Source organism: Caretta caretta, chromosome 18, assembly GCF_965140235.1.
Source record: "Caretta caretta isolate rCarCar2 chromosome 18, rCarCar1.hap1, whole genome shotgun sequence".
Taxonomy (NCBI): Eukaryota; Metazoa; Chordata; order Testudines; family Cheloniidae; genus Caretta; species Caretta caretta.
In genome coordinates this window covers 14,120,073-14,139,952 of record NC_134223.1, presented here as the reverse complement: position 1 = coordinate 14,139,952, position 19,880 = coordinate 14,120,073, and the positions used below count along the sequence as shown (strand labels likewise).

The window sequence follows — 19,880 nt, the reverse complement described above, 5'->3', positions numbered from 1 at the left end:
CCCAAAGGAAATCATACAAATTGAGATGCAGATCTCTTTTCTCTGGATGACTTGTCAAAGTAAATAACCCACCACACTTGGTTTGAGTTCAAGCTTTTGGCTGCAAACTAAGGGTTAGGAGAGGATGACTTACAACACCTGTGATAACTTTTGTAAGAGGGACACATCTCGCAGTTGTCTCTCAATGGGAGACCATTCCCCATTTCAAACACAAACTCACTCCCTCCCACATAATTCTATGGGTTCTTAGTGCTATTGTACATTATTCACAATAGAAATAGTCTGCCATGAAAATGTTATTTCTGGAGGAAGGACTGTCTTGTGGTTAAGACACAAAACAGAGACAGACCTAGATTCTGTTCCTGTGGTGGCCCAAGACTGGAAAACTTTGGTTTAGGGGCCTCCGTTTTTGAATATCCAATTTTGGATATCTTGAGCTGGCTAGTGTTCCCATTAACTTTGACAGAAGTTATAGATACTCAGGACTTTAGAAAATCAGGTACAAAGCATATGAAATGGGCACCCGAAAACAGAGATTTTCCCAAAATGACACTTTTGAAAGCTTGGTCTATAGAGCCTGATTACCACAGAGTGAGGCTCAAGATCGGCACCCACTTTTGAGGACCCCCACCACAGACGCTCTGGTTATCTTAAGTATAAACACATGCTCAGGGGTTAAAAAGTCCAAGGGACTGGATGGCTCAGGAGACTGGTAACAAAATACAGAGCCCCACAAAACAGTTCGAATGTAGCCATAGCCAGTAGTGGCCAAAATCATTACCATCTTCTGGCTACTTAATGGCTGATGGACAACGAATTGGGGGTCTCAGCCCATTTCCCAGTGGAGAGACAGACATCACAACTGGTGTTCGTGTTGACAGTTTTAGCAAAGAGGCCAAGGATCTGAATAGGCCATGAAGACTGCACTACATCCCTCTCCAGAACCAGTATGGGGCAGGGTGGGCAACTTGCACTGCTGCTCCCACCACCCTGGCTGTACCCGTTAGGCTTTGTACACGGAGGACCAAGAGGTATCAGAAGTGATTCTCAGTGCCTTGATTTTGGATGCTCAACTTGAGACACCCTAAGGCAGGGGTTTTCAACCTTTTTCTTTCCGAGGCCCCCTCCCCAACTTGCTCGACAAAAAAAAAAAAAAAACTCGACGGCCCAGCTGTGCCACCATGGTTTTTCTGCATATAAAGGCCTGGGTCTGCATTAGGCAGTAGCAAGCAGGGCAACTGCCTGGAACGCATGCCACAGGGGACCCCGTGAAGCTAAGTTGCTCAGGTCTCGGCTTCAGCCCCATATGGTGGGGCTTCGGCTTTCTGCCCTGGGCCCCAGCGAGTCTAACACTGGCCTTACTTGGTGGACCCCTGAAACCTGCTCGTGGCCCCCCAGGGAGCCCCTGGTTGAGAACCACTGCCCTAAAGGATCAGGAGGTGCTGTGCACCCACTCTCTGGGGGAAAAGGGCCCCTTTAAAGAGGTCTCAGGATGGGCACCCAAAAATTGTGATGCCCAAGAATCACTAGTCACTTTTAAAAATCTCAGCCAGCAGGATTTGGGCTCTAGAGCTATCCATGCAGCAACTTGTAGGAGCAATACATTTATCTCAATTTTTAAAGAGTACATAGACCCAAACCACATGGGTAGCCTTCTCCTTAACTTTAGAAGAGCGGGGCAGAGAACTTCCCACTCTGGAGAGCAAGAGTCCTTTCAGGACCTGAAACTCCAAACTGCAGTTTAAAACCTCTCTTCCAAGTCTTGTTTAAATTTGGACCAGACACAATTTGGGTATTTTAATAAACAGACCGAACACAGATATTCCCCCTACTCTGGGAGCTTAATCCTGTCACTGTATGAAGTGTTGTTGTAGCCATGTTGGTCCCAGGATATGAGAGACACAAGGTGGGTGACGTCATATCTTTTATGGGACTAATTTCTGTTGGTGAGGGACACAAGCTTTCAAACTTATACAGAGCCCTTCTTCAGGTCACTGAATTCTTTTTACAGTTTTGCTAGACTTCAAACAGCAGCAGGACTGGTGCCCTAAGGCACGAGAGCCACAAGCAGGGTAGATACAACCAAGGTGGATAGAATTTATTAGCAAAACCAATTCTTACTAGTTTGTCCCATTCCACGAGGATTCGGGTTCTCATGCGGGCTTACATGACACAGTGAGAATGCCACGCCATGGCCCCTTCGTTCCATTATCCTTTTGTCAAAAGCATTTAAGATCTCAACAAAGTAATTGATATACTCCTGCAACACAGCCATCCAATTACCAAGGAAGATGTTGGCTCATTCAGTGAGCTTGGCAGTAATGTATAAAAAGTTTTGAAAAAGCAGATGATTCATAAGTTCCCTTTTCTTTTGTGTAAGGGGCTCTGAATAAAAACATCTAGTTTTGGAAAAACTGTGCCAAATTTGAAAAGGTCACCCACAAATAAGAGGAAAAAAGGAGTAACAATGAAAGAATAAGCAAGTCATCTACTGCATAAAGGGAATATCAGCAGATGGGGCTTAAAAAGCCAACATGCTTGCTTTTTTGGGGTGGGGGCTGAAATTCCTGCCCAGACATTCACGATATTGTCCAGTTCTACACCACAGAAAAATTCATTCCTAAAATATGTACCAAAATGAAGCGAAGTGCACCCCCCTCCTGATTCATAATAAAAGGAATGTTTGATTTGAGTGCCTGAAATTATTCCAACTCACTGGAGGGTAATATAGTGTCATGCTTATTGGTGCCTCTAAATGCATGAGCTACTGCCTGATCAATCTCCCAGCGTAGCCTAAAAGCTATATAAATCTAAGAGGATACTTTGAATACATGGTACAGTGGAGACGGAGGGGGAAGAGGAAGAGAAAGCATGTGATGGATCAGGCACAAATGGAAGGACAGCAGGGTGAGATATCAAGAGGCCAACAAAAGCTGAAGTGAAACCACAACTCCAGGGGCTGTGCGCATGTTGGGTCTATTCCACAATATATGCAAAACCACAACGATATGAAAATACAAAAGAAGTGTTGGACAAGGAGCAGCAAGGTTTAGTTCAGCTTTCACACATGCTGGTCAAGAAAATGCCTTCTTTTACAGAACAGCAGGCAAGAAAAGAGGAAAACAAACTTAACTGGATGCCATGTATATAGCCAGAGAAAACCGCACAGGGACTCAGACAATATTAGTTGCCCAGCAATAAATATTCTCTTAAGGAGGCATTTTCCATCCTCAAATTTAAAGGAAATTTGACTCAATGATCAATTGGAGCACCACACATCTGCCCAGATGTTAAGTCATTTACATGAGCCTGAACTCTTAGGACCTGACCCTGTGAAGGGTGAGCACTCAACCCCAAATGACATCAACACAAGCGGAGGGTGCTCCATGCCTCTCAGGATCAAACTGCTATGCTATCTCCTAAAATTCTTTTTATGATAGGATTGTAATTAGCTTTACTGGCTCTTTTTACCCTTCTAACTAATTAGGAACTTTGGATGGAGAAAAACATGATTAATATTTAGGTTGTACACGTCTACTGCAGAAGAAGCCTATTACCAAAACGAGTGACACAGCCACAAACTTAAATTAAATAATGGCTCCCACAGAGGATTCAGAGCCACTGACAGAACGGCAAGTGATTTAAGTAACAAAGCTGAGCAACTAGTGATGGATCATGGTTTTTCACCCGCTCTGTTACAGCCTGTAATAGAACAAATGATCATTTTTCAGCCTAATTGAATATGGCCGCCCCATTTATGCACAAAAAAGACAAAGCTATATAATTTGCTTCATTAAAATGCATTTTATGTCATCTCAAAGATTAAAAGAATTACTGCTATTGATGGGGAAGATTAGAAAAATAAAATTTAACATGCAAGAAGAAGTTGGAAATGAGGTGTATCTTGGCATTCATGCTGCTTATATTTGTGCAAAAAAAAATAAGCGCACAGAGCATCCATGTTGTGACAGTAATCAGAGTTTCTTAAGCAAGAACTATGTCACTATACCAATTTGAAAAAGCATTTTGTCATTTTCCAGTGCAGCAGCTACCAGTCCATATTAAATAAGTCACAGACAAGATGTCAGGCAGGACCACAAGCAATTTCAGTGACGACAGACAAAGCTGCTTTTCTTCTCTCTCTTTTTTTTTTTTTGCATAACCATTAGAAAATTGTAGCACTAGTTAAAAACATGTCTCCCTCAACATTAAAAATGAAGCTCTAAGCTAGAGGAATGTGCTGTAATTCAAAACAGCCTTTATTATAATGGACCTCACAGAGATGGCAAATAGCCCTTTGCTAATCCAGACTCTCATCCAGGCAGTTGCATCCTTTACAAGCCAGTTAAGAAGTTAATTTCCTTTTTTCTTTTCTTCAAATTCCTAGTTGTTTATACATTCTCTCTGGGAGGCCAGACTAAAGAAACGTTACTTCCCTAATCATTTTTGTCCTTTGCTATTTGGCAAAAATGGATCTATTCCCTTCCATGTTTCTAATGGGGCCAAGGAAGCAATTTGGCTTCACATTTCAGCACGGCACAGCATTTATCTCCGTAGATTCAGCACTGCTCTAGCACCATATCTTTATCAACTACTGCTGCAGCACCATGAGGGGAGCTCACAAATTTTTGTTGAAACTACAAAAAAAAAAAGGTGATTATTTATTGTGGCGCGAGATCCACACCCGTTCTCTGAGTAAACTGCTCTACCTTTTGTCAGCAATTCTCATTTCACATATGACTTAATCCTGCCAGGTGCTGGGCATCCTTCACTCACTGTTTTCACTAGGAGTGGATGCTCAGCACTTGCTAGTGTTGTGGCTCCTATGCAGCATAAAAACAACCACCTCCTTTATTCCCCAAAATGCCTTTGGAGAGCTATTCCGGACAAAAGCCACCACCTCCAGAAACATCGAAACTAAAAGGAGTATGCTACGCACTGCAACAAGCTCCCAGGCAGAATTACTGTCCTGCATGTATCCAGGGTAATACATGATTAACCACAAGAGCTACAGGCCCAGATTTTTGAAGGTATTTAGGTGTTGCTGTGCTCAGCACTCAGGAGCCTAAATCCCCTTTGAAAACGAGATTTAGGCTCCTAAATCAGTTAGGCATTGCAACGCTGAACACAACACCTAATACCTTCAAAAAATCTGTGCTACAAAGCCTTCGTGGATAGGTTAATAAATTAACCTTAAAGGACAAAACCTGTTGGAGGATGCAATGTGATGTGAGGTTATTTTAGTCAAAGAGTTTGGATTAGTAGAGGGTGATGTGGCAGAACCCTTTTCTCCACACAGTCTACATGAATCATCAGCAGATAATGAGATTTATCATAGGAAGGCAGAGAATGAAGCCACTGACAACCTGAGAGAGGTGGTTTCATCTTTCAGTGAATGAAACAAAGAAGCTTAGTTGCAACTCCCTGGAAACAGGTGATGCTAAGGAAAATGATACAGAAACCAAGTGTAATGTCCCCAGTGACTCTGCCGGGTATGGGCAGCCCGTGGAGTACAATGTGCCTTTAAACCTGCAAGACAGGCAATTTTCTTTTCTTAACACAATGGCCTTACCTGAGCCTAAAGTATTGTTTCTCCTGCTGATGACTCAATGAGAACAGCGTGTTAGTTTAACTACCTGTCTCTGTAGAACAATGATTTGACAAGGAAGGAGCTGACAGTTTTGGGTGCTGTTTCTTCAGTCTCACACTGATTCTCAAGATGTCATAGTTGCACTTGGCATAGTATCTCTTCCCCTTGGAAGCCACTCCCATCACATTACTGTTCTGTACCTGAGAGGTTCTCTTTGATGGGAAGTCCCTGATGCATATGGAAATACTTACTATTTATTTAACCCAATCTCTGAAGATGCCTACCTTTTATTATTAAACCAGCATCTTATTTCAGTGGGAATTGCCGAGCTAGTGGGAACCATATGACAAATCTTCTGCAGCTCAGTACGGAAAGCGCTGCTGCAAACATGATTTCTTGCCACTAGGTGGAAGATTAGAGAGCGTGAAGCATTCAGAATCTCCTCTTACTAGCCATAATTTTTTTAATTAAAATCCATTAGGAAATGTCAGAAGGCAAAAGAAGATAAACTAGCACATGGCACAGAACACAGTATCTGCCCTTGTCTCTCTCTTCCCCCTTCCCTTCTAAATTCTGTTTAACCACAGATTTTCCTAATTTTGTACCCACGCGTGACAGTTGTTGGCAGCTGATCTGAAGTTTTGGTTTCAACCATCCTGAACCTGCCTGACCTAAACCTTCTGCAGCCGGTGCTTAGCCCCCAGGATTTTCCTTATTTAATCTGAGCTGTCAGCCTCCATATTACTCACTGGTATTGGGCCACTGTATTTTGCTTATAGATTGGAACGATGGTAAAAAAATTCCTAAGCAGTTCAAGTGCATTCTCTTCCTCACACTACCCACATGCTCAAAGCCTGCCATCTTAAAATGCTGAATTTTTTGAAAGAAAGAGACAAGCACTCAAATCCCACTAAAACTGAATGGAAATCTGCATACCTAACTCCCAGTTGTGATCTCTAACCAGGACTTCCTTACTAACAGCATGTTATCACAATGCTCCCATTCCTTTACGGTGTGAGGGATCTCTCTCAACCAGTGTGATCAATCTATGGCACACCTATAGATACTGAGCTGGGTGTCATCTTTGACTCCGACTGATCTTTAGGTCCTCACCTCCAGGCTATGGCTTTACCTTGCCCATTCGTTCTACATAACAATTCTAAGGTATCGCCTTTCCCTTCCATCCACACAGCTAAAACTCTCACCCAGACTCATCTCGTGTCTTGATTACTGCAACATCCTTTTGTCTGGCCCTGTCTTTTGACAGTGGGGTGCCTGAAGACAGAACTGTCCACCAGCTGATGATACGAGATGGGAGACAGATGCACCATGACAGAAAAAGTGAGGCAGAGAGACTTTAAGTGCAAGTACACCAAAAAGAGACAATAAGGGCATGGAATACAGAGAAAGATTGCTACTCAGACTTCAGAGAGAAAATGTCCTCCATTCCTCAGTGACATTCAGAATAGATGATTACCTAGACTGCAGCAGTCTCCTGTACTTCTACACAGTATGTCATGTGAGAAGTAGCCAGCATCTTCCAAGCTGAGAAGTGAAGAAACTCCATGCCCAGAATGCAGGACAAAACTATTCCTGACACAGTATGGTAAGGGTACCAGTAGGAGCAGCAGAGAGATCTATCAATGTTCCAGTACTGTCTGGCCAAGTGGGAGGGACCAGTATGACCTGGCTCTGTTGTCTTTTTTGTTTGTTTAACAACCACCAGTAGGATAAATGGATGATGGTTTCTGAATTGTGCATACTTGTGTCACAGGAAGTGGACAGAAGGACAACTCCACATAGGCCAATGGTAACCCCTTTTAGTAAATACTGATATGGCCTAGATTTGAACAAATTAGCTAAAAAAGAAAGGCTTCATATACCCTATTGTCAATTATCAAAATTGACTATACTAACCTGAAATAATACTATGTGCTTCTATAGCCCATTTCTTATGTAAAGCGCTTTACTGTGATTTATTGCTTGTATTACAACAGCACTAAAAGACCAGCACCACGTCTAAGCCCCACAAACATCAAATTACTTAAGTCTTCTAATATCCCTGAGAGGTAGATAAATACATTTCTTGTTTCACAGAGCAGGAAACCTTGCCAAAGCAGTGAAGTGACACCCCAATAAATCAGTGGGAAAGTCAGGAAAAGAACCCAGGACTCTTGATTCAGTCCTGTACTCTAAGCAGAACACACAATGCTTTCTCCCGAACAGCCACAGGTTTTAAAACTAAAGAAAATATTTGGCCCAACATTTAAATTGTTCTATTTACGGTAATAATAATAAATAATAGAACTTCTGTAAAACACCAGGTTAACAGAAGTATTTCCATTGAGTTTTCATTTTAAAAATTACATGAAAAACAGTTTTGCAAGCAAGTAAACAACTTTGTGCATCGTTTGCAACCTCAGACATTGCCATACTGTTCTAGAGCATGTGAACTGGAAAGTGAAACTGACTAGAAATCAAACAGAGGCCAGTTAATAGATTTACATATTATATTTCTTTCAACTTAGATAATGAAAACAGTGAAAACTAAAGTAGATTATTAAAACTAAGAGCCTTTTAAAATCTAACACATTATTAGTAACAGATGTGGATGATTTTAAAAAGGTTATTGTTTCTCTAAATTCCAACATTTGGAAACTAAGAAAACGTACAAAGCAAGCAATGGAGAATATATAAGTTAAGTAAAATGTTTGATACAAAAACTCCTTTTAATGTGAATTAGGACAGAAAAATATACTTGTACTTAATACAGAAAGTCCCACCATGACCACTAAAGAGGATGGTTACACCACTCATAAGTAGGGCCCTATCAAATTCACAGTCCATTTAGGTCAATTTTACAATCATAGGATTTTAAAAATCATAAATTTAATGGTTTCAGATATTTAAATCTGAAATGTCATGGTGTTGTAACTGTAGGGATTCTGACCCAAAAAGGAGTTGGGGTGGGGAGGAGGGTTATTTGGGGGGGGGGGGGGGGGGTTGCGGTACTTCTACCCTTACTTCTGCACTGCTGCTGATGTCCGCATGGCCTTCAGAGCTGGAGAGCGGCAGCTGCTGGCTGGGAACCCAACTCTGAAGGCAGAGCCACCACCTGCAGCAGCGCAAAAGTAAGGATGGCACGGTATGGGATTGCCACCCTTACTTCTGCGCTGCTGCCTGCAGAGCTGGGCCCTCAGTCAGCAGCGGCTACTCTCTAGCTGCCCAGCTCTGAAGTCAGAAGTAAGGATGGCATGGTATGGGATTGCTACCCTTACTTCTGTACTGCTAGCGGCGGGGAGCTGCCTTCAGAGTGGGGCACCTGGCCAACAGTCGCCGCTCTCTGGCTGCCCAGATCTAAAGGCAGCGCAGAAATAAGGGTGGCTATTCCCCCCCCAAATAACCTTGCAACCCTCTTTGGGATCAGGACCCCCAATTTGAGAAACACTGGTCTCCCCTGTGAAAACTGTATAATATAGGGTAAAAGCACACGAAAGACGAGATTTCACGGTCCGCGAGGTATTTTTTATGGCCGTGAATTTGGTAGGGCCCCGTTCATCGGGTACTAGACAATAGTATTGCAGACTTGCTGCTGCTATTAACGCCAAAGAATTTACCAGAACTACACTGCTCCCTACAGGCTCCATTTCTTTCATATACAGTCATGTATCAGTTAAATACTGGACAGTCAATCATAGATATAGAGGGTGCTAATGCTATGACTCAATCTGCTAAAATAGTTCCTTTCAGACAAGAGCAGAGATGAAAAAGGGCATCAGATTTAGAACAGATTCCAGACACAGACTGAAAAAAGGCGGTCATTGTAGTGAAGACAGTAACGCTATTTAACGGGGAGAGGCCAATGGAAAGAAGGTAGCCGAGCCCATCAGCATGTGATTTCTCATGATTTCTATTTCTTCTTTTCCAGCACCACGGAATTTCTACCTGCGTCTCGGGCATCTGGTCTTTGTTTCAACTGCAATATCATGGAGCTTCACAACTAATGTTTCTATACATAGAATATGTATTATGCACATACACTGAACTGACTCCAGCTCTGTTGCTAAGAAACTACACAGGATAGTTTTTTTGGCCCTCTTCATTTATAAAATAATCACTTTGCCTATGGGAGAACAAATGCAATCTCTCAAGCCCTCTTGTGTCTTGCTCTCGTTTTTAAATGAACGCAGAGAGATGATAGAGAACGCTAGAAAGAGTAAGTGATCTCCATTTTTTGGACACCCTTGAAAATGAGATGGAAAACACGGTTTCAACAATCAACTGTTACAGTATTTATTAATCTTTCAAGCAGCAGATTTTCCCCCTTGGCAACAATGAAAAATGTCAATGTGTGTGTGTCTCTCTCTGCATTAAAAGCCTCTCTTGATTTAAAAAGACTACATAGAACACCTATAAATAATTTAGCTTATAGCAGAGTTAGATTTGGAGTTTAAAGGTTAGCTTCCTGTCCCCACACACAAATAACCCTCTCAACAGTGGCGTCCGGCCAATACAAATATGTTGTATTATTTTTTAGGAATCAGCAATATGGTAAGTGCTTAATAGATACAAGTATTCTGCATGAGGCAGAGAGATGATGAATCAAGAAACATATGGTGGTTAAACAAAACAAAACAATGATATTGTTAAGAAAAGGCCAACTTATCAGGCAGCTGTAGAAAGATCAAGATTAGCAAAACCAGTAAAGTCACCCATTTTGAAGCCAAGGTCACTGACAGGATTTATAGATTTATCCCTGAAGGCAGCCTCTGCTGAACATGAAATGCTGAAATTTAATTTTTTTTTCTCATTTTTACCCCCCTCCTCATCCTCTTTGCACCATCTCATTTGCTGGAGACTTAAAATTCATTCCTCTTACAGCTGATTAAACACTAGAATCTTTCTGCAAACTAAAGGACAAAATTGATTGCCCTACACAAACTTCTGCACGTATAATTGATTTTTAATTCACTGTCTCGTTTCCGAAAGGACCTGACAAACTCTGTACTGTATACGCAATATTGATCTCTTTAAAGAAGGGCTTGGCTCAAACGCTGATGCAAGTTAATCATAAGCAAAAAGATTTATGTCTTTTGTATAAAACCTGTCTTTAAACTGGGTCAAGCTCTCCTGAATTCTGTGTCTTGTGTTTTACAATTTACTATTTTCACAACTTTTGCATACTTAACACCTCCTAAAAAATGAAACTGTATTGAACATAAATAGATTTAAATACTTCCTTCAAATCTCTCTCACAACATATAGCTAGTGTTTGGTCTTCCATTAGCTACTTTCTTACTATGATGAACTGTTTTCTAGGAGACTTTTACAACATCTGTCCTTACAATTCTACAATGCATCCCCATTCTTATTCTCACAGTAGAATGGGAGGAAAGGAGGTCTCAAGGTGGCTTTGGTCTTGCAACAATTTGTCATTTGATATTACTGACTAGTGATTGTTCCTATTTCCAAGTTCAGTTTTCAATACATTTCCAATTGTTGCTGATTAAAATACATTTGGAAAGTGGCAGCAATTAGATAATGTGGTTCAAATATGAAGTCCAGGAACGGTACAGCTAATAGGTACTCTCACTCCACCATGAAGTCATTATGTTTACTTTTCTGTGGATATAAAATTTAAAACAAACACTGACTTACTTATCTTTTAACATTTCAAGTCCACTTGATCACTCAAATGCAGACCTGCAATGCCAGCCTCATTTTCAAAGATCCCCTGATTTTTCCCCCCTTCTCCTCCTCCCTGCTATTGCAGGGGACTGTACTTCGATTTTGCTATGAATTACATTTTCTATGGCTGCCACATAAACAGTAAATAAAATTCATGGAAGTTTTGCCCCAGTAAGCAGCTCTATCTTCCAGCACATCTGAGACGCCTGGCTTCAAAGGAATGAACAATAAAACCAATGTTTTCTTGAGCAGATATGCCAAAAAGGGCTGATTTGGTGGCATTTGGAGATGATTCTACGCAAAGAAGCCGGGCAAAGAAGTGTGTGCTTTGTGTAAATAATTACTCAACCAACCACCCTATTTCACTGGATTGCAAATATTCACAAATGTGTTAGGAAATTAGTTTGCCATGTCTTGTCATTTTTGGAAGAAGGATTTTCATTTGTATTTGTGACAAATGAGCTTTAAATGGAAGCTAGGTGTGGACACTTGAAAATTTATGAAGTTGTAAAACCATGTACACGGCCAATTAAGGATTATCACCAGCAAAGATTGACTATCCTTGGCTATAAATTTAAGAGGTTATTTGAATCTGGGTTGTTTACCTCAACTACACTACATCAAAAGCAGTGTAAAATATTTAAAGGACAGCATATTTTATTATAAAAGCTACAGTTATCAAGCATGTCAGAGTATCATCAGCAGAAACGTGTGTGATGCACAGTGAGTAACAAAACCTTCACCTTAAGTAACACCTGGCATTTTCCATCCTTAGAATTCAGCATTTTAAGGCAGCAAAGGGTGAAATGCACAACAAATACTGCAAAACTGCAGTTCAACCCTGTTTCTCTGAACCTTGCAAGGAAAACTCAAGAGAATTCAATTAGCATCACCCATGTTCTTCATAATCAGCATCTGAATGCTAATTAACCGCCCAATGCCATGCAGCAAGAGCACCCCTGTGCAATAAACTGCAACACAGCAGCAGCGAACTCTGCCTGTAGCTAGCATGCATAAATAAACAGAATTAATAACTATCTGAATGTGGACGGGTGACTTAATCTGTTTCGATTAGATGCAGCTTGGCCTGGGGCCTTTGTGTTATTTAAAATGGGTTCATCATGTTTAATTAAAAACCTAATAAATTAGGAGTTCTTTTAGTCTGATTTGTATTTCTCTCTTTAGTAAACTCTATGGATTTTGGTGGTCCCTGTCATAAAGGGAAACAGCACACTCAAAATAAAGGCTAGGAATCTAAATGCAAATCTGCTAAAGATGGTTACCCAAAAAACAGCCAGCATTTACTGACGACTCCCCACACCCATCCCAATATGCAAGACCTAACTGCCACAAATGCCATATCGCTGGTTAAATAAATGAAGCCAAAAATAAATGGTCTCTCCTTTGCAGACAGTAACAACTTGATACTTTTTTGGTTTGAACTAGAAATGTGAAAACAAAGTGGTGCTGGGATCTGGCTCAGGCATAGGGTTGAGTTCAGACAGGCAGTGAAATCACAAGAGCTGCTCTCAAAAGATTTTGGTCCAAGACGGCGGAAATCTCATGAGATCAGTTCTTGTGAAAAATTTCCACAGCATCCAAACGGTAAAACACGCCCACCCACCCCGCCCATTCTGGATTTTCAGTCTGATCTGGACTCAGTGACCACGGGAGGGGTTGTCTGTAGGGAGCTGAAACTGCAATCCCCCCCCCCCCCACACACACACACACTCTCTTTGTTCATTTTTATTTTTAATTCACTAGGGATTTGAGTTAAAGGTTCTGGTCCCACTCTAGTCTCAACCCAGCAAAAATAGCACTGCTTATTCCTGAACACTTCCTAGAGAGGATTCCACTTGGAGCCACTGTATTTTGGTTCCATGTTTTCAGGGGTATGCAACTAGACTTAAAAGACTGGGATTTTCCAAAAGGGAGCCAAGAGGCTTTAGGTGCCTCAATCGCATTCATTTTCAATAGAGTTTGGCATTTAACTCCCTTCGGCCCCTTTAAAACTACCAGACTAATTGTTTGTAGCGGGTCATAAAAAGACCTCAGCTTGCCACCAAGTTTTGCTTAAGAGTGTTTTCTCCAAACTCTGTATGCAATATTGTTTCTTAATTACAAGATCTGACATCCGCTGAGCTGAGCTAATATGGTATACTCAAACACCTTTTTCCCCATTACATTTAGCAGCTGCTATGTAAATGATTGTGTAAAGAGAAGTAACAGTAAAACTGAGACGCCTTTACATATATTTTCAATTACATTTTAAAAAGCTTTGTTTGAAAAACTGCTATCACACATGCAGTCTCTTTTTTCATGTGCTTTCCTTTTGTAACATGCATCTTCTTTCTAATAGCTACATAGAGTGGATCAATACAGCATATTTCAAGGTACAGTAAAATCTCATTCTACCATCATTTCTGTGGTATCCAGACTGGAGGATAGTCACCCCATTCACTAGCCTTTCTGGTCACAGCATCCCTGGCTATAACCCCCCGGGTTATATTCAGAAATGATGGATAAGGTGGTGTAAATCAGTTTCCAGAGAGTGAGGTCTCAGACTCACCTAGACCTACCAACACCTGGGCTGCTCCGGTACAAGTCCTCCCTCCTCCCCAGAAACTGGAAGAAAGCGTTGATACAAAGCCTTCCACCCCATTTAACTGACACTCTCATCCTAGCTCTTGGTGTGCAAGTTGGACCATGGTAGACTCCCTGCCCGTATCAGTTCAGTGAGCAGAAGTAAGTTTCGGGTGTTTCAGTGTAAAAAGGTCTAAGATAGTGGATGGGAACATCTGGTTGCACTGCAACCTCATTTCAGCAGCATATATCATGTAGTGTACATGTCTAGAGCACCTGTGATGGATAAAGACTCAGTTTCCTTCCCCAACTGCTCTGAGACCTTGCTGCAGCGACAAGCATCACATGGCACAGGTCTCACCTGGCATTCGGTGTTAAGGAGAGCATTATCGGCAGTTATGTCAAAACGCAGGACATTCAGAACAGCAACCTTGCTGCCTGACTGCTCCCCAAAAATGAACAACATGTCAAGTGGGGATGGCATTGATTTTCATACAGCATCCCGAGCTGATGTTCCTGGCTGGGATGATTTAACTGGGAATTGGTCCTGCTTCGAGCAGGGGGTTGGACTAGATGACCTTCTGAGGTCCCTTCCAACCCTGATATTCTATGATTCTATGATTCCAATGAGATTTCACTGTATTATGCTGAAGCCATGTTAGCCTACTGGATGCTTATTTAGAAAGTGCTTAAGCACAGCTTCACGTGCCAGTTCTTTGACAGTCTGTCAGTAGAAGCGATTCACTAGACTACAAGAGACTGACCCCTCCCCACCAAAGTCACTAAGGGAGATTTATGTTGCCAGGTGTAGCATCTACCCTTATAAACAGGAAACAGCTGCTGTTACGGCTTCTGATAGATGTAACAGTATAATAGTTTATTCAGTCACTTTTATAAGGCAGAATGGAAAACTGTGGTTTTGACAGCATGACCATTAATTTACATGTTGGAAAGAGAGAATTAAAAATAGCCATAGTTTTAGAAACAAGAGTAAACAAGAAAACCTTTATCTTCCTATTTACAGAGCCTTCCACTTAATTCAATCACTAGTCAATTTTATCCTCCATTTAATTTGATCTAAACCTGTGTAACCACATCATCTGCAGTAAAAATAACACAACTTCCACCCTTTATTTTAATCAATTCTAATCCCAGTAGACAGCTCTTACTGGTAATTCAGTCATTGACTACAAAAAGTTGTCATTTAAAGAAGCAGGCTGAAACTCTGGACAAGGAACTGCCCATAGAAGAGCTAAAAGTTAGCTACAACACAAAGATGTGTTATTCAGATAGCGTCACTGACACCTTAAGTGTTACCATGCGCTATGGGAAGCTGTGTTACTCACCCTATGATGGTCATGCTGATAACAAGATCAACTGCTTACACCAACCAGCGTGACAGAAATGGACTTAATCCAATCCCACAACCCTTACTCAAGCAAAACTCCCACCAACTTCAGGGTGAGTTTTGCTTCAGGGAGGAATAAAGACTGCAGGTTTGTGCTGAGTAAATTCTAGCCCCTTGGACATTTTGATTGCATTTCTATTCTGGTTTCCTTCGTTGCCCAAGAGGGCACAGAGAGAAGTTCACTGCCACGTACTCGTGAAGGATCTGACGAGGGGTGACCTGAAAACAAAAATTCCGTTTTGCAAAGGAGTTTGAGGTTCTGAAATTTGTTTTCATTCTACACTTCAACAAAAGTGAGACCTTTCGAAATAGTTCATGAAAAATGAGAGACCACAGAACAGCCAATAGCCCAGTGGGCTGGGCAATGACCTGGGATGTGGGAGACACAGGATCAAGTCCCTGCCCCGGATCAAGCCCCTGCCCCGAATCAGGCAGAGCAGGGACTCGACCCCAGGTCTTCACATCCCAGCTCAGGCCTATTGGCTATTCTAGGCTGGATCTTCCTGCACTCGAGAAACCTTCCTGACAACATTTTCATTGAAACCTATACATTCCCATTTTGTTTCATGGTCTGTGTGTATAAAAACATCTTCATTGTATTTTCCACTTTATGAATCCGATGAAGTGAGCTGTAGCTCACGAAAGCTTATGCTCAAATAAATTGGTTAGTCTCTAAGGTGCCACAAGTACTCCTTTTCTTTCTGCGAATACAGACTAACTCAGCTGTTACTCTGAAACTTTTCCATGAAAAGTTTCTCTTTTGGGTAAGTGACATTTTCCAACAAAAAACGTTTAACTGAAAAAGTCCCTGACCAGTTCTAGGTCTGACATACATTGTGTGGGAATGAACCCTTCACCACTCTAGCAAAACGAACGGTAGCATGGAGTTTCCTTCTTCTCATACAAAGCGCCCAAGGATCTGGCGCAGAAGCTTTAATCTGGAGCTTTCTGCAAGCAGTCCATCAGGGACAAACACTCACTGAAGTTCAGAAGGTGGAGCTTAACTCCCTATAAATAAGAGAACAGTTTGGTCTCTGTCTCTGCCAAGGCTGGATTGCGGCCAAATGTTTCTGGAAACTTGGATGGAATAGAACAAGAAGTAAATATATAAAATGAGCTGAGACTGACAGTGATTTATAGATTTAATGATCGTTATTCTGTATTCATACAGTTCGCTGTTTTGGAGTAATGTTTCCCTTTTCAATAAACCTCGCCGTTTTTCTTATTTGCAAGGCTCCACTCTCCAATCATTTAACACTGACTGCTGATCAAAACCCTAAGCTGCAGCGACAATGGCACTTGCAACATATTGCGGTTCATGGGGAGAACAGGGGGAATGGAAGAGGGAGGGGGAAGAGAGATCTCTTTTCTAAATAGGAAAGCAGCACACAGTTAATCATTCTATGGAACGTGTGCATGGGGGGAGAACAGGACAGTACAAATGCAGAAAACAGGGGAGCAGAACTTTAGAGGTATCTGCACCGTCACCGAAAAAAAGTGCCATGTTATGACAAGTTCATCCCACACATTAATAGGAATCTGTGTTCTAATCTTTTTACTCCTTGTTCTCTACCTCCTTCCATTGCCCATGATCTTCTTTCACCCCATGGCTTCAGGAATTCTCTTTACCACAAAGGTCTTTTGTTTGATTTCAGAATATGCCTGCTTTCATCTCAGATTTATCTAGCCTAGACCTAACCTACCTCTGGCAAAAAGGTTTACACGGGGAGAGTGCAAGCACGCACACAATTCATTGAAATAACTGGAGCTTTAAAAATTTCTCTCCAGCCATTGTCTGAATAATTTGAAAATGTTACAGGACTATGAAAATTTCACCCATAATAATTAACCAGGTCTCTTTTATGACATTGGTGCCAGGTTAATTAGTAACTCAATTAACAAGACTATGTACTACCCACTGCAAGGTTTTTTTTTAAAAAAAAAACAATTTACTCCATTTAACAAATTAACAAGTGTAAATGTTGTCCACAAAAACAGGTTTTTCGGGCTCAAATCCACTTCAGCTATGCTATCTCTCGCTTTGTGTATCAGACTCAGATTTTTCTTTATTTAGATGTTTAGTAATAATCATGGATATTTATCCTAGGATATTTATCTCAATGACACTACTATAACATATTAGAAGATGTGTGCCTTACAAACTGCAACCAAGTCTTCAGTTGTTTGAAGATAAATATGTTTTACAACTATAGAATAACAAAACTAACCGAACTTCCTGTTTTAATGAACAATGCTGTTCAATTCTTAGCTAGAAAAAGTAGCATTTACCCCTTCCAAATGAAGCCCATCATACCTGCCCAGTTTGTTAAAGGACCCAGGGTCATATTAGAAATTGCATTTTAAAACCACACTTTTCCTTAGACATGCCTTTAACAACACTATTGATTAAAGAAAAAATGTTATGAATCTGATCTATTTTACCTTGTTTACATTGTGTTCTCTCAGCCTCTCTCTCAACTTGGATGATGAGAAAAGGTCAGTTTCACTTTTGTTATAGTCAAGAGTATCTTGCACTAGCATTATGCTGCAAAGTTTGGCAAACAGCAAGGGGTTGCAATGCTGTAGTGTTTGCATCCCAAACACTGCAGGGGAATGCTGAATTTAAACAACTGTTTATTACATAACAGCTAAACTCTCAATTCTATATAGGGAGTTATCCAATTTAAAAAACTGACATTTTAGTTCTAATTTATTTGCATTTACAACCAACACAAAAAGGCATCTATCCCAAGCTGTAGGGTCCTTGAAAAAACAATATAAAAACAAAACCCAGCAGCGACCTCATAATGGCAGTAACTTAATTGCCCAACAATTGAAATGTGAAGAGAAGCACTCCAGATTCCCTAATGACCTATCAAACAGCATCCCACTCTTGAAAAATTCTGTGAAAAGACAGACCTTGCATCATCCCCTGATGCCAACAAATGTAGGCTATTTTTGATCAAGTAAGGGTGTGAGATCAAGGGCCATTACCTTAATAGCAGCTCCCTCTCTTTTATTCCAAAGGGGCTCTCTCAATCTCAACTGAACCACTACGGCTCAGGAAGATAGGCAGTCTCTCCACTAGGCAGTCAGGTCCAATTATAGGACAGTATCAACACCTTAAACTCCACCCCAAAACCCACAGGCAGCTAGTGCAGATCACAAGCCTCAACCTCAAATTGTGGGAGATAAAGACGGGTCCATGACAGGAGCACAATACCCAATTGCCCCCACCTGCAATTCCATCCCATTCCAAACACAAGATCTAGTTAGTGTATGACCCGCCAGTAACCAAATGGGATAGTCCCACAGTCAACATAATGGCCACAGACACAGAAAATATGCCAGCTAAATGATGTTAAAGTCACTGAACCAACCAAACCCCACAACTTGGAGAAAGCCCAGTCAGCTCAGGCAGGACTTCTGCACTGCAGCGGGGCTATCCTACCCTCATGTTACTCTTGGAATTGGATACAAGATGGACACACTGTATTCAGTCCAATTTGGGGACTGGGAGATCTCCTGGAGCTTTAGGACAGATGTAAAAGACACAGATACACCAGCTTCCAGACACTCCCTTTCTGGTTCATGGGACGCTGAATAGCCAGACAGCAACAACTGTGACAACACCTTATTTTGGCAATTCACATGAAGAAGGTGGCCCCAATCCTTAAATAAATCCTACTCACTGGGAATGTTCTTGACCACTGAGCATGCATGAGTCAACATGAACTGAAGACTAGGATTCTCACTCACTGACACTCCAGCCTCCTGAGAGAGGCAGGCAAAACCAGTGAAAATGAAACCAAGCATCTTGGGCCCTGTTTGTGCCTCCTCTCACTGGAACTGCTAAGCAAGGAGCCCAGCCAGCCTGTGAAAGATACTGGTTAGCAGCAGGACCAAGAGCGGGAGGGCTGTAGCATTGCTCATCTCCTCCATGGAATCCTCTCAAGGTGACAGTAATTGTACCCTTTCAAGACACATACTACGGGGAAATTATTTTTCCTTGGACTAATGAGGCTCTAGCCACCGATACTCATTTGGAAAATAGAAGAAAACTTTATCCATGCAACAGATTACTATCCCACCCCCTCAAACAAGAGCTCTGAGCAGAAGAAAGCGGTAAGTAACTAGAACTGCATGGCAGAAGAGAATAAATCACTCCTTACCACTTCATCTTCAGTCCAACACTTCTCAATCAGTTTGGGCACGGGCTTCTTCACCAAGCGCTGCAGGGCTTTTCCAGCATCGTAGTTACTTTCATGTAGCTGAATAATAAAAACGGAAAATTATATCAACAAACAGAAGGAGAGGTGGACCAACAGTAAGGGGTTGGGATAAGAATGAGGCTTGCTGCATTTACTGTATCTATAGCAGAAATAAAGAGGAGAAATTTGCAGAACCTGGATGGTAATCTCAGTATTATTTAGTAGCACAGAGAACATTAAAATAGGCAGACTTGCTTTCTACTTTCTGAAGTCTCTTGTAAATTTTCCCTTTAGCATTTTTTAATACTTCTAACATGAGACATTCCAAGGAAAATAAAAAGGCACCAAAACAACCATTCTTCAAAGGGGTTGTATCTTATGCAGTAATATCTTATTCATA

At 41.4% G+C, this 19,880-nt stretch overlaps 1 protein-coding gene across 5 annotated transcripts in view; it reads right to left on the bottom strand.

Annotated features, from left to right (window-relative positions):
- Positions 1-19,880, bottom strand: part of RERE (arginine-glutamic acid dipeptide repeats) — a 401,076-nt gene that overhangs the window by 94,041 nt on the left and 287,155 nt on the right. For all 5 annotated transcript variants that reach the window (XM_075121005.1, XM_075121006.1, XM_075121004.1 and 2 more), the window contains one exon: positions 19,442-19,540. In XM_075121005.1, coding sequence (XP_074977106.1) covers positions 19,442-19,540 — 99 coding nt within the window. The remainder of the gene's footprint in view (positions 1-19,441; positions 19,541-19,880) is intronic.